Raw genomic sequence first — 14,408 nt, 5'->3', positions numbered from 1 at the left:
CTGGTAAAAGCTAATAAGTGTTGATTGTCATTTCCTGCAGGTTGATGAGTACCCTGGTGAATATGGCACAGAGTCACAAGAGGAACAGACTGATCAGCAGGAAATGATGGCAGGGGAGGAGCCAGAGGAGGAAGGGGAGGAGCCAGATAACTCCCTGATTACAGAACCAGAGGAGGTGAGGGATGGGTGTAGCGCTTTTCTTATTGGATGTTTTCGTCAGGTGGACAGCTGTGAAGCATTTATGTTAGGTTGTTTTTTTGTTTTGTTTTGTCTTTACATATTTCATTCAGACAAAATTGCCGTAAGAGAAGGCAGAGCCCTAACAGAGCTGTCAGCACTGCATTTCCAGTGACTATAGAGGCGTTTCCTTCCGTGTAAGGTGGCTGTCTGCGTTGGTTGACCGCTCTCGTTCTCGCCCAGGTGGAGGCGGAGCCGGAGCAAGAAGCTGACACGAAAGAAGAGTCCGATGAGGATGAGGAGGACAACGAAGAGTCCGGCCGGCAGCGCTTCAAAACCGAGCGCAAAGACGTCACCGTGGTCAGACTCTCCGACGCCACCAGCAAAAGGCGAAACATTCCGGAAACCCTGGGTTCGTGGCAGTCGAGCATCACAGGGGTCTGGCTCTGGCTTTAGAGGTCTCCTCACACCGTCTGCATTTGTCTCATTTGTTATCCAGAACTGACGGAAGAAGCCAAAGCAGACCTCATGGAGTTCGAGGAGAAGGAGCGCGTGCGAAAACAGGGCCGCTTCGGAGGGCGCGGCCGGATCGGCGGGGTCGGTGGACGCGGGCTTCCCTTGATGGGCGGCAGAGGCAGGGGAGGAGGGAGGGGCATGCTCCCTCTGTTCCCAATGGGAGATTTCCGTGGCAATGGAAAGGGGAGGATCAATGAACACAGGCCCCCGCTAATGCAGGTCAACTTGGGCATGCAGGTGAGAATGACGGCACACCAGCCGCGCCTACACCTGCTCATGGCAGCCGCGGTGGGGGTGTGTGAACTGTGGTCATCGTGGCTGCCCAGGCGGTGTGGAAAGAGTCAGGCACAACATAAAGGGCAGTGGTGTCCACCACAGGCCTCTCATACACACCCAGCCAGAGCATGAATATCCCATAATCCTCAACACAGATGAATTATGTTATAAAACACATGGAAGTACATGAGCAAAAAAAAAAACTTAATCAAACCTCAAAATCACAACTGAAAAGCTGACCACCATTTTCTCACACCCTGGCATTGTGTCTTCAGTATATTTGGTTTTAATGCATGTTGTTGGTGTTAATACACTGCAAGACATCCAGTGATTTGCACTGTAAAACAATGAGGCATTTTTGCTCATACCATGCAGCTTTAGCTACAATAGAAATCCAGGTAGATCCACAGGTGTAGGATCAAACCCAGCGTAGGACATGGGCGCGTCTTGTCCCATACGAACTGTTCTGTTCCATCCCGTTGCTGCCACGAGCCTTACTGTTTCCGTTTCTTCCTCCCACCATCCTCATGTGAAATAAGATCCCAACATCCGTACGAACCGCTTCAGAGCTATAAGCTTAGCAGACGCGCGCACGCCCCACCCCCGCGCTCAGAGAGATCTCGCGGTACTTGTAAATGAGGAGGAGGAGGAGTGTGAGTGTGAGTCCAAGTCGAGCACTGAACCCGTGCGCTCCGGCACACCCGTGAGCTAAAGGATGACGTTTGTGCCAGCGCGATTGAGAACGACGTCCATCAGTTTGGTAACTGGCGGAAGTGAAGTCTGGTTATGATTTCACCGCACGCCTCTGGCCTTTTCTGAAATTTGCTTTGCTCCGCGGCAGGTCGGCGTCAGGTTCTCCCATCGCGTCCCTCCCATCAGAGGAGAGCGGTTGGGTGTTTTTTGGAATTTGTCTGAAGTGTTAAATTGTCATTGTGATTGATCGGTGACGTAGAGGGTGCAGGAACGCGGTAGAGCGCGCTGACAGCTGAGCCACCCGGCGGGAAGCTGGGCTCTGCACCAAAGCCACGCCAGGCCCCTGTGGTGGAGAGGATGAAACCTGCTCACCTGGCCACTGAAATCACAACACATTGGGTGGGAGGAAGAGAGAGAGAGAGAGAGAGAGAGAGAGACACTGCTCCTCACGGTCCTGCAGAAGCTCCTCGGCCCGTGCAGGGCAGCTGTGGTCCTGTCGTGGCTGCGGGGGAACGGTGTCCTAGCCCTGCGTGCCCCAGTGTCCTGAAAGTCAGTTTGCGTAGGAGAAAGTCAATTACCCTGCCTCTCACCTGCTCCCTCTTATCCATGTTGATGTTATGGATTATGCCAAATAACTTGGCAGGAGTCCATTGAGGAAGCATTACACCAAATTAAATTTGGACTTTGTCTAAGGATTTAGGTTCCCGTGCTTATTTGCGGCGTAATCCCCTCGTTTGTGACGGGGCCTCAGCACTTTGTACTGCGCCTTCGTACAAAAGAACGAATAAAAGACGACATGAAGAAAAAGTTTCTTGCACTTCATAGAGGAGCCAGACTGTGTCCAGGCCATGAGTGATGAGTGATGTGTGTGTGTGTGTGTGTGTGTGTGTGTGTGTGTGTGTGTGTGTGTGTGTGTGTGTGTGTGTGTGTGTGTGTGTGTGTGTGTGTGTGTGTGTGTGTGTGTGTGCGTGCATTGGAGAGACACACCCCTCACATTACGGCATGGCACGCTGTGCTTTCATTTTATTCTCAACCCACGTTCACTTTGTCACAGGTGTGATGGTTTTAGTCGGAGTTCGTATTAGCGGGTACGGTGCTCCCACCTACCTCGTGGGACAGGACGCCATGCGTCCGTGCGGGAGGAGACGGCTTGTAATACTGGAAGATCCTGCACCTCTGCATCATTACATTTGATAGAGTCGTGTGTCAGGATGTTGACTAGGCTCTGCAGGCAAATTAGAGATTCTCTTAATCTCGGAAGTTCCCGGAAGCCTGGATTACCCCTGAATGTTTTTTCGGGATTTAAGAAATTCCGAGATTAATGACATAACTAGCTCTTGCGTGCATGTAACAAGAAATGTAACAGAGTTGTCAGTCTGTCACTCAGATTGGTTGTTATATATATATATATATATATATATATATATATATATATATATATATATATATATATATATATATATATATATATATCTCTCTCTCTCTCTCTCTCTCTCTCTCTCTCTCTCTCTCTCTCTCTCTCTCTCTCTCTCTCTCTCTCTCTCTCTCTCTCTCTCTCTCTCTCTCTCTCACAGCCCAGAATGATTCCCCCACAGTCGCATCATCACCAGCCCCGCCCATCTGGTCCGCGAGGAGGCCCGGGCCTTTTCCCCAACCCTGTGGGCCCCCTCTCCCAACAGCCTCTACAACTGCTGATGCCTCACCGCTCACCAGGGCCACTACCGCCGCCCCCCAGGCCACAGCCAGAACTGCACGGGCCCCGAGGGATGGGCTCGCCCCCTCCACCCGCACAGGCCCTTCCAAACCAGCAGCACCAACCCAAGAACATCCACATCAATCCGCACTTCAGAGGGCCGTCCTCCTCACCTGTGCAAGGTATGCCTGCATCCACCCCCCACACCCCCTCCTCATTTCCCATTGGCTCGGAACTGCGCGTTGCTGACGTACAGCCTTTGGGCATTTCTGATTGGTCGGCGGCACATTAGCCCCAAATTAGATTGGTGAAAATGTATGGAGGAGAATTGATTTGCGGTGAAATGAAACCTTTTGACATGGCTGTTCTATCCCATTACGGGACCTGGGTGTGTGATGGGCCCATTCTGGTCACTGGAATACCCACCCCCACCCCCCTTTGAGGGAGCCAGCTGGGCCCAATGTGCACTGGGTGCTTACGCTGGCAGTCGTTTTTGGTTTAAATAACTGCTTTTTTTTGCTCTCTACTTTTAGTTTCATTGATGGCTCCAGCTCAAAACCAGCCCAGACCCAACCTTGCGCCTCAGAGATTCCCGGTAAGTAAGCACGCTCAACAGCAAATTGTCTCGGGACAAAGCGCAAATGCGTCTGAAGGCGAAACTCAGGAGCCGGGGCTCGTGACCTGCTGCCCGAGGTTCGCAATGGAGCGCGTTTTCCGCCCCCGGCTGCGGCGAACGTGAGATGAACGGCGTCGTTCACCGCGGTGACTCCCGAGGTCTCGCTTTTGGCCACCGGACAGGAACGTCTCTCCACCTCGTACCTCTCTGGGTTTGAGGGGCGGAAAAACATTCTCAAATTGAAATGGAAACCATGAAAATGGAAAGTGGATGTAAATGACCGTTTTGGTGCTCAGAAGAGATGAGTGGTCTCAGTGACTCAGGCGGCCTATCCCACGGCTGCCTAGGCCAGTGTTAAAGGGATTTATTCCAGAGAGGAAGACACAAGTGCTGGTTTTTTTTAGCTGTCTCACTCTCGCACCGCCTGCATCTCCTCACTCTGTCTGTCTCTGTCTCTCTGTAGTACATGCAGACATTTATGTTTAGAAATATAGGATATTGGTTCAAAAAGGAGGGGAACAAGCCTTATTCTGTGCATTGCTCCTAAACTGTGAAGCATGTCAGCTAAAACATATTACCTCCTTCCACAGTGGTAACGTAACCCCCCTCCCCCCATCTTTAAGGGTGGTTCATGACCGGTACCTCATAGCCTGTTAGGTTAAAGCAGCTGTTTGGATCTTCATGCTGGGCTGTACAAGGCCGGTCACTGGCATGGTGGCTCTGTGCGCTAGACAACACTCTGCACTCTCATTTACAGATTTTGGCTTTCACAAGCCTGAGCTCATCTTGGAGAGCCATTTTATCCTAATCTGGCCAAGGAGGTCTCTCTCTCTGTTTTTCTGTTTCTCTCTCTCCCTCCCTCTCTTTCTCTCTCACTCTCTCTCTTCCAGACATACACTTACCCCAGATAGATAAATTCCCCCAGCTGTCTGTCTCCCATACCCAGCCTGGCACAAACAGGATGTCATTTAAAATGCCAATGACTAGACAGCCAGCAAATTCTATTAGCCCTCTGGGTGCTTGATTAGCATACATTATCATACAGGGACATCTAACCTAACTGCAGGCTGGGCCACTACCTCTCACACTGTTGAATATTTACTACTAGTTTTTGAATATTAATCACTGCCACATATTTGATTGATGCGTTGTGTTTGTGACTACTGCAGACAATGAATACCATGCACAAAACAGAATGGCTACAGTAAACGAGCTCGAGCCTGGCGCTACACCCCTAATCGCAAGCTGCTGTTTGTTTTCAGCCCTTACCTGACAGGGCGAGAACCACTAGACAGTCCTCCATCGTCCCGTAACCCCCCCTCGCGCAGAATTAACTGGGCGAGGCTACCGCTACAGTGCCACGCGTCTCCACGGTCGCCCGAGTGGCGTTCGGTTTGGACAGGCTGCTTGACCTTGAGCCGGGTGGACACCCGTAGGCCGCTTGACCTTGAGCCGGGTGGACACCCGTGCCCCGCTGTCCAATACGGACGTCTGCTCATCCTGCCCTTCCCGCTCCTCAGTGTCTCGGCCACATCAGTATGGGTTCTGTGGCGACCCGGTCGGCACGGTACGGATGGGTGTAGGACTGCTTTTGTTTTGTTTTAATAAGCGAGCTCGAGCCGTAGTGGCCACGTTAAGCCTCCATTGTGCCTAGGGGAGCTGACCTTTTGAACATGGCTACGAAGCCCATGCCAACAATGCGGATTCCCCCCCCCCCCACGCGACGCCACCCGTCCAACGCCGAGCTAATCCGACCGATTTACTTTCCGTTAAGCAACTCTGCCCGTCTCCGCTAGCTCGCTGCAGTCCGCCGCCACACCTTGCCCTCCCCGACGGCCAGATCCACGAAACACGGGGGGGATTAAAACCCTTGATGGGATCTTAAGGCCTAATGAGCAAGAGAGTGAGGCGGCGCGGGGCTCACGCGGCCTCCGTGAACCAAGGTTAATTTCTTAAGCATGCGAGGATGCTTTTAAAAGAAGAAAAGCGATTGCGAGCAGGGCAGCGCCTTTCCGAGCGAGGATTAGGGGATCCTTATCTGGCTTTGCTTCTGCGAGGTGGAGGATGGATTGGGAGTCTTTTGGAGTCGCGGGTGAAGGCGGCATGCGCAGCTCTGGAAAAACGCCTCGATAATCCACCACGCCGCCTCCCATTCCGTCCTCCCCCGTTTCTGCGTGAACACGCCGGGCTGTGCGGAGTGCGCTGTGTGACGTAGGAACCCCCACACAACCCCCCCTCCCGTCCTGCGGTGACCCGTACATTGTCCTAAATATCCCGCGGATCCCGTCTCTCGGCAGGGCCCCGCGGACTTCCAGCAGCACCTGCAAGGGAATTTTGTGCAGCCGCAGAGACCCCCACACCAGGAGCAGTGGAGAGGACCACCACCCCCCCACCAGGAGCGAGACTCTTTCTTTGGCAACGGTAAGACCGGCCTGCAGGGAGCAGGTTAGCTTTGTGTGCTCGCTGGGCGTAAATGTCACCTGTGGCTGTAGATTGTGATCTGAAGTCATGTGTTAGAGTAGTGACAGGCCCGGGTCCGGAAGGCCCACAGCTCTGCGGCGTTTAGGCCCTTTTCCCATTCGCCCGTTTCAACTAATGGACCGGCCGCTAAGCCCTTTATGAGCGGCTCTGCCCGTAAACTCCGTAGCGCCGGTCCTGGGTCTGGCACCTCACGTTCTGTGATGTGTAATATGTTTGTGTAGCCTGTGTTAACATGGAATGAATTCAAGGGGACGAGCCTGAGGTTGTGTATACGTGTGTGTATACTAGAGCTGGGCGATATGGCCCTCCAAAAAAATCTTCGATTAATTTTTTTTTAATCCGATTTTCGATTTTAATAGATTTATTTTCCTCTACTAAAAAACTACAGATGATAAAGGAATGGTAAAAAAAAGTTTTAATTTATTTTTCACTTAAATTTCCCCTTTGGGGTTAAAGTGCAAGCAGAAACAAATTGTAAACAAGTGAGAACATTCAGTAACTTTTAGAAGGTTTTCTCCAACATACTTTAAGCATTGACACAATGCAACCTCAAACTTAAAATAAATAAATAAAACACACCCTCAAAAAATAAATAGATATAAATAATTTGGTGCCCTTTAATAAAATGGAAAACAAATACAATTGAACAATTCTTGCATGTTGTACTGACAGTCACGCTGTCTACATTCTGATTAAGAACAGGGCTCCCCTCACTTTAGCCTAAATTCCAGCACTTTTCAAACCTGAAACACAATGTAACATTAAAATTCGTCAGGTAAATGTTCCTTCCACTGTTTCTTTATACTACCACAGTTTATACTTTATACTACAATAGTTGCCAGGTTCGCGTTTTCACGCCAAATTGGGCTTGTTTGGAAAATCCAGCCGCGGGTAAAAATTATGGGGTCGCGGGGTGCGGTTTTTTGGTCTACTTTTGAGTTGGGCTACCGCAGGAGTTACAAGTCAACACTAATAATGGATCGCGATATAATACTTAATTTGTCTCCATTTTACACACTCGCGAGGTGCCCGGAGCCGCGCGCTACGGTCACTCGCGAAAGTATAATCCATTGAAGCGGGTTCGGTGACCGAGGCAGAAACTGCTTAATCCAAAATATCCCGCGGAGGGAAACTTTATTGACAGCGCAACTGAATAGCACTCTTCGCTCTCTCCCTCTATCGGTTTCAAACACCTTACAGCGAGGACTTGTTTGGTCTACATCTGACGCCGCAAAACCGAACCAACTCCAGATCACGGAGCTAGTTGCTCTTTTCTTGGACACAAGTTCCGCCGTCATGTTTGTGTGTGTGTGTTTTGAGGGTGGATGGGTGGGAGGTGCTAAACTCACTGAACTACGGGAGCCCACAGTGCAGCGTCGGTGGTGAAAATTAAATCTCAGAAAATCGATTTTCTTAAAAACACATCGTCCTTAACTGTAAATTCGAATTAATAGATAATATCGATTAATCGCCCAGCTCTAGTGTATACGTGTGTATATGTGTGTGTATGTGTGTGCTGCCATGCTAATTGGGCCATGCTGACTCTCCTCAACTCTCATGCTCCTATTTCTTCTCCTTCCTCAAGAGCCACGCTTTCCCGGCCAGCACATGTTCGATCTCCCGGGTCCTGCCCCTCTCATGAATAACAACGTTCTTCCTCTTGGGGGGCCCGGACCGCTTTCCTTCCCCCCGCCGGGGGGGATGTCCGGCGCTCCGGGGCCCGGCCCGGCCTTCGGGCCCTTGGGCGTGGGGCAGGGCCAGGGACCCGTGGGCGGAGGCATGTTCCAGAGAGAGCCCCCTCGTGCCAGCCTGCCCCCCCAGCACGGCGGCCCCCCCGCCCCCCCCGGACCACGCGGCTTCATGGGCCACAGGCAGCCTTTCCCTCCCCAGCAGCAGGGCCCCCCCTTCAGCCCCCAGCACATGCCCTTTAGCCTGCAGGTACGCCAGAGAGTAAGTCGGTTCTCAAAGAACCACCACCCCACGTCCTTCACACTGTGGTGTGTGTTTGTGTGTGTGTGTGTGTGGTGTGTGTGCGCACGTGCACACAGATCTTTAAGGTGTGTTATTCCACTTTTTATGCCACCGAGTTAAGCCTACAAATCTCAGCCAACAGTGCCCTCTACTGTTCACTTTTGTGTGCACATCTTTTTTAATGCAGTTAGCAGTATGTTTGAAGCTTGCTGTATTTGTCTTGGATTTGGATTGTTGTTCAGATGCTGCATGAGAAATTTACTAACCGCTGTGTGTGTGTGTGTGTGTGTGTGTGTGTGTGCGCACTCTAGGGTATAATGCAGCCTCACTCTCAGCCCCAGCACCATGATCCTCCACTGCCCCATCATGCCTTGCACCAGCAGCACCACAGACAGGACGTCCCTCCCCAGGGCCACCCACACCCCCCCCAGCTCCCGCCCCACAACCAGCATGAGCCACAGCATCACCAGCACCAGTCTGGCGAGCAGCATCCCATCATGCACCTCTCCCACTCCCACTTCCGCCAGCCCCTTCAGGGCGGGCCCCGGCAAATGCAGCTCCGCCCCCAGAATGGACCACCACGGAACATGCCTGGCCGCATGAGGATGGTGAGTCGGGTTATGGGATTTGGAGTTTTTCAATTATATTTGTTATTAGTGTTGAATGATCATCAGTGGTATGCTTTCAAACTTCAAGTTCCTAACTGTGATGGTGACATCACCTGTTTCTCATTGGAAATGGCATGATTTAGCATTTCATTTGTTTGTTTTTGGGTTACCTGTAGCTAAGATGATGTCGGTCCTGCTTAGAAAAGTTTATTGAAAAGTTTCTTTGCCACATTTTATTTTATTTTTTTTGACTCATCATTTGAAGAGTGAAACATGTAGATGTCTGTTCTGTTTGGGAGTGGGTCACTTTGTTTCTGCTGATCGTACTATGCCAGGACTCTTATCTTATTTGAAAGTCACCAACCTCAAGAATAGATTGGAATGAGTCCTCCTACTTGGCACCCAGTGGATATTTATGGGTGGATCTCAGTGGTGACCACTGCTGTGGATGCTGTCAGATTGCGGCTGCCTCTGATTCGTTGGCTCTGAATGTGTGTGTGCAGGCGTCCCCGCCCCCCCTGCAGCAGATGCAGAACGCCCCCCAACGCAACAGCAACCTCCGCGAGCTGCCCATCGCCACCAGCACCCGCCCATCTCATCCCCCCGCCCCAAACAGGCCCCTTACCAGGATGGGACAGGGCCCGGTGGGCGGGGCAGTGGGGCGGGGGCGGGGCATGGCTAAAATGATACCGCCTTCCATCACTCCAGAGATGAAGAAAGCAAACCCAGCTGCACAGCCGAGCACAGTTACACAGCCCAGCACAGCCGCACAGGTAAACCGGCCGAGCGCAGCTGTTCCGGCAGCCCAGACCGATGCTCGAGTCTCATGGGCTTCAGTGGACTTGAGTAGATTTGAGAAATCACTGCCTGCCTTGTTAGTAAATGACCCCCGTGCCCCCCACACTAAGGATTTGACATTTATTAACCTTCTACCTGAATGTGTAGGCAGTTGAAATTCTTCCTCGGCGTCAGGGTGGTTGACGAGTGATTGTCTATGTGCATTTATGATTTGTATTAATTTGGCACCCCTCAGAAGCCCCTATTAGCCAGAGCAGACAGAGGAAAATATTAAGTAACCGTGTGTGCGTGCGTCCTAGAGTAGAGCGCTGTACACTAGATATGTTAAAGGTTGTACGTTTTGAAGTTCAGGGTTTTGTAAAGATTTGTAAACAAAGAATGAATTGATTTAGTTCATTAATTTAGTCTCACTACTGTTTTAAAGGGGTAGGGTTAGACTTGCAGCTGTGCTGATGATTTCCTGCTATGACACTGGCTTACAGTTTTGCTAATTTGTTTGCTCTATTTTGTCCTTTGGAATCACTTGGATCATAAATCAGTCATTGTGCTTGCACCAGGCTGACTCTCAAAACAATACCTGTGTGTGTGTGTGTGTGTGTGTGTGTGTGTGTGTGTGTGTGTGTGTGTGTGTGTGTGTGTGTGTCTGCAGGAGCCAGAGGAGGACGAGGAGACGCGGCAGTACCGGCTGAAGATCGAGGAGCAGAAGCGTCTGCGTGAGGAGGTGTTGAGGCGGAAGGAGCTGCGCAGGCAGATGCAGGCGGGCGTCCGTAAGAAGGAGCTGCTGGAGCGCATCGGAGGCCAGGCCCAGACAGCCACGGCTCCTCCCACCGCCCCCCAGCCGCCGCCGCAGGCCATCCCCTCGCCCGCCCCCTCGCCCGCCCCCAACGGCAACAGCCCCGCCCCCGCCCCGCCTCCCGCCGTCGTCGCGCGGCCCAGCGTGAAAACCCGGCTGCAGAGCTCCGAGCCTCAGGCCTCCGGGCCCGAACCTGCTCCGAAAGCCCTGTGGCACCAGCAGGGTAGGCCCATGAATCCACAGAACCCTATGAGACAGGGGCCGCCACCACTCCCAAACTCCCAGAGCGGAGGCTCCGGTGACGCCCAAACCCCGGCCCACGCCCCGGCCCACGCCCAGCCCCTGCCACTCAGGCCTGGAGGGAAAAGAACGGTGATGCAACGCGCCGGCGGCCCGGCCTCCGCCCAGATCCCGCCAAAAGTGCGAGTGGTGAAACGCCTGGTGAGCGCACACACTATATTAGGACACACTGTAGGAGTTGCGCGTACTTTTAAAGGTCATTTTTTTCCTCATGAAATGTCGAAGTCTCGTGAACGGGTTGAATCCTTTGCCAAAGGTTGTCAAATCGCTCTTAAGTGGGCCAGATCTTGAGCGCCGAGTGATGGTAAAGCGGGCGTCTCTGCCGCAGCCCCGGAATTGATCTGTAAAACGCGCTCCCTGCCTCCGTTATGAGGCCGCGCTCGAGTGACGGGGCTCTTTAGCGTCTCAGTGCAGCCCCGGCAACTGCCTCTTAAAGTCATTTAAAGTGAGCCGTGTGCCATTTGTGCTTGCGCTCGGCGACATCAGCACGGTGCATTCTAAAGGTTTGTGTCTTCTTTAAGTCATCGTAATCCCACAAGGGCCTTCAAGACCCCAAAGACGTTTCTGGGCTCCGTCGAGCCTGCCGCGCGGCGGCCCACTGGCATTTCAGCTTCTCCTTTCCAGGTTTGACTGCCGCCCGCCTTAATAGATTTCTTCGCCGTGAAAAGCGGAGTGTAGGAATCATTTCGAGGCTTTCGGGCACGTTTTGAGGTCCTAAACGATGTGCAGAGCACCTCATCTGCTCGCCGCTCTCAAAGCGGAGCGCGGATATATCTCATTTTGGCATGACACGCTGTCGATGAAGATAACCGTGTCAGACGCGCTAATGGAAAGCAGCGCCGAGCTACGTGCGGAGCCTTTGCTCTGGGAGGTGGAGACGGAGAGGAGCGGAGAGATGGAGACGGAGAGATGGAGGCGGCGAGGGAGGGGAGGGGACCGATCCTGGAGATACTTCCCACAGACGTTCTCCCGCTGTCATGCTCTACAGCTTGACAATGTTATCTTTCAACTACCCCCCCCCCCCCGCCCCCAAACCCCCCCAACCCCCATCACGGAGGTGTGTTAGAATAGGTGTCAATCTCAGGACAAGTGCAATTAATCTTCTTCGTCTTTGTGGATATCAGTGTAATAATACCGACGAGAGCTGGAGAGAAGAGAGATGGCAGTTTGGATGGATTTAGATTATTTTTTTCTTTCTTTCTTTGCCCCTCATCGCCCTCACCCTCAGCTTAGCTCCGCCGATAAGAGCAAATTAAATTTTCATCGGGACGAATCCAAAGCTGCACGTCGCACAAAAGCGGGGGTGGAGCAAAGGCTGGCGCATCGAACGCCATCGGCCCCACTAACCCCACCCACCCACCCCCCGGAATAATGCAGCTTACCATCCTCCAGGGGTGGAGGGGTGTGGTGGGTGGGGGGGATAAGGAGGACTGGATTTTCTATTCAGCTGCATTAATCTATTACCCCCTCAGTCTAAGACACGCAGGAGATAGTGCTTCAGCTCAGGGACGGATGGACACGCATTATCAGGCAGTGGGCAGATACTGACGGCCCGGCTCGGCTTTTGAGAGGTTTAGGACACGATTACCGGAGCCTTTTGTGGTGCGGGTGTAAATGTGTCTGTGACATTGTCTCATTAGGTGGGGTTTGGGGAGGGCAAACGGTGGATGACAATAGCCAGGTAGTGAGCCTAGAGTGTGATGGGGCCCTCACGTTAAAGGACAGGGTTGCTCAGAAAGCACCGTCCACACACACCTGCCAGTACGGCTGTGTTAGTGGGTACACACAGCGCAGCGTCTTCTGTCCCCGTTTATACTGCTACCGCTTGTTCGCGGTTGCTCTCTGCCTCGGTCTCTGCACCCTGCTTTGTAGATAAAGATGTAAATTTGTTTTTTTTCTTTCTGTTGATGTTTAAGAGAATTTTGCAAAGAAAATGGTTGTTCATGGTTTGGAATTTTTGTTTTTTTATTATACATTTGAACATTTGAAATGCCACCAAACATCTAGTCATTGCAGTTGTACATCACAATTTCCTGATCACATCATTGGATATATGGTCACTGTGTGTGTTCGCTAGAGTGTACAGGATTATTTAAATGAAGTATTTAATATTCGTAATATTCAGAATAGTCATAATGGACCATGGTTATGAGAATCGTACAGTCACCTGCCCCGTGGTACAGATGAAGGCTTTTGTAGGTATGTGACGTTGTGGTGGCATTCTGCAGGGGGAGGCGGGACCCAACCCTGGCGCCCCACCACAACAGCACCAGCAGCAGCCACCCATTGGTCGGCCCGCCCCTCAGCCGAGAATGGCCGCCATCAGGAAGGTTACCGTGGCAACGGGCAGCACGCCCCAGCAGCAGGAAGCAGGCTGCGGGATGGCAAACCAAACTAATCGGGTCAGTCTCCCCAACACGTGACGTGTATGCGCACAGTAAACAATACGCGTATATTAAAATCGGCACCGTTTCATAAGCTCACGATTATTAAAGCAGTGACTTTAGACAGCTCCACTCAGCAGAGCTGTGGGCTATAAGAGCACACTACTACCTCCACGCATTCTCACCTCCGACCCCCCCCTCACACTCGCACAGGTTGTGGTTCCGGGTCGTGGGCGGGGCCGCGGCACTCCGGTGGGTCATGGCGGAGGGCGGGCGATGATGTCGCCGAACAGGACAAACCCGCGAGGCCCGGAGCACCAACCCAGCATGGTGTCCATCGACGGCCTCTCCTCATCCACCACAGAGAAACAGATCAAGAACCTGCTGAACTCCATCGGGCCCATACAGGTAGGACCAGGACCAAGAGCGCGTTGTACTGCTGGAACCATGCACATCGATACCTCACGTGATCTGCTTGAACATGCTCTAAAGAACGTGTGACGTGATTGAGGTTGAGGGTTTAATTACATTGGTCAACCCTGTAGCTTGTTTATTTTTTCGCAGTAACCTATAAAAATAGGCTTTGGCAAATGCGTTTGCATTGTATCTACAGTCTGTCACCATGGCAATGTTTAAGCGCCAGATTGCTCTCGAATACAGTGCAGGGCTGACATCTAGTGGTAGCATGCAGAACCACACGACCATTCTCGCAGCCATTGTGGTCAGTCGGTGATGCAAGGTAGCGGACCGTTCTCCACGGACTCCGCCCCTCGTTCAGCTCAAGCTGTCCTAGCTCTGGGGAAACCTTGTGTTCCTGTGCTCTGCTCAGATGTTTAAAATGCTGCCGCAGCAGAGGAAGGCGATCGCGAAGTTCATCAACCCCCAGCACGCTCTGAGTTTTCAGCATAGCTTCCACAGGTGAGCTCACACTTTCTGCCTCCTAAGTCAGTCCGTAGGCAGGAACAGAGTGTGGTTGGGAGATCAGGTCAGAATGAGAGTGAATGGGAGGGGAAACACAAACGGAGCTGCAGTGGTCGGTATTGCTGGAGATCCCCACGACCTGTGCTGGGTCTCATTAAGGACACCTTCAGGACTGGTAGCT

At 52.2% G+C, this 14,408-nt stretch overlaps 1 protein-coding gene across 3 annotated transcripts in view; it reads left to right on the top strand.

The window, feature by feature from the left end:
• rbm33a (RNA binding motif protein 33a) overlaps positions 1 to 14,408 on the top strand; it is a 36,604-nt gene that overhangs the window by 17,125 nt on the left and 5,071 nt on the right. The window contains exons 6-18 of one of the 3 annotated variants that reach the window (XM_076972582.1): positions 41 to 175; positions 421 to 589; positions 677 to 930; positions 3,237 to 3,537; positions 3,889 to 3,950; positions 6,269 to 6,392; positions 8,038 to 8,390; positions 8,735 to 9,031; positions 9,535 to 9,804; positions 10,479 to 11,063; positions 13,151 to 13,324; positions 13,520 to 13,714; positions 14,136 to 14,224. In XM_076972582.1, coding sequence (XP_076828697.1) covers positions 41 to 175; positions 421 to 589; positions 677 to 930; positions 3,237 to 3,537; positions 3,889 to 3,950; positions 6,269 to 6,392; positions 8,038 to 8,390; positions 8,735 to 9,031; positions 9,535 to 9,804; positions 10,479 to 11,063; positions 13,151 to 13,324; positions 13,520 to 13,714; positions 14,136 to 14,224 — 3,008 coding nt within the window. Of the gene's footprint in view, positions 1 to 40; positions 176 to 420; positions 590 to 676; positions 931 to 3,236; positions 3,538 to 3,888; positions 3,951 to 6,268; positions 6,393 to 8,037; positions 8,403 to 8,734; positions 9,032 to 9,534; positions 9,805 to 10,478; positions 11,064 to 13,150; positions 13,325 to 13,519; positions 13,715 to 14,135; positions 14,225 to 14,408 lie in introns of all 3 variants that reach the window. The other 2 variants (XM_076972581.1, XM_076972583.1) reach the window with 2 other exon arrangements.

This window comes from Brachyhypopomus gauderio, chromosome 14 (genome assembly GCF_052324685.1).
Source record: "Brachyhypopomus gauderio isolate BG-103 chromosome 14, BGAUD_0.2, whole genome shotgun sequence".
NCBI lineage: Eukaryota > Metazoa > Chordata > Actinopteri > Gymnotiformes > Hypopomidae > Brachyhypopomus > Brachyhypopomus gauderio.
Note: the sequence above shows the minus strand (reverse complement) of the source record. Positions and strands in the feature narration are given on the sequence as shown.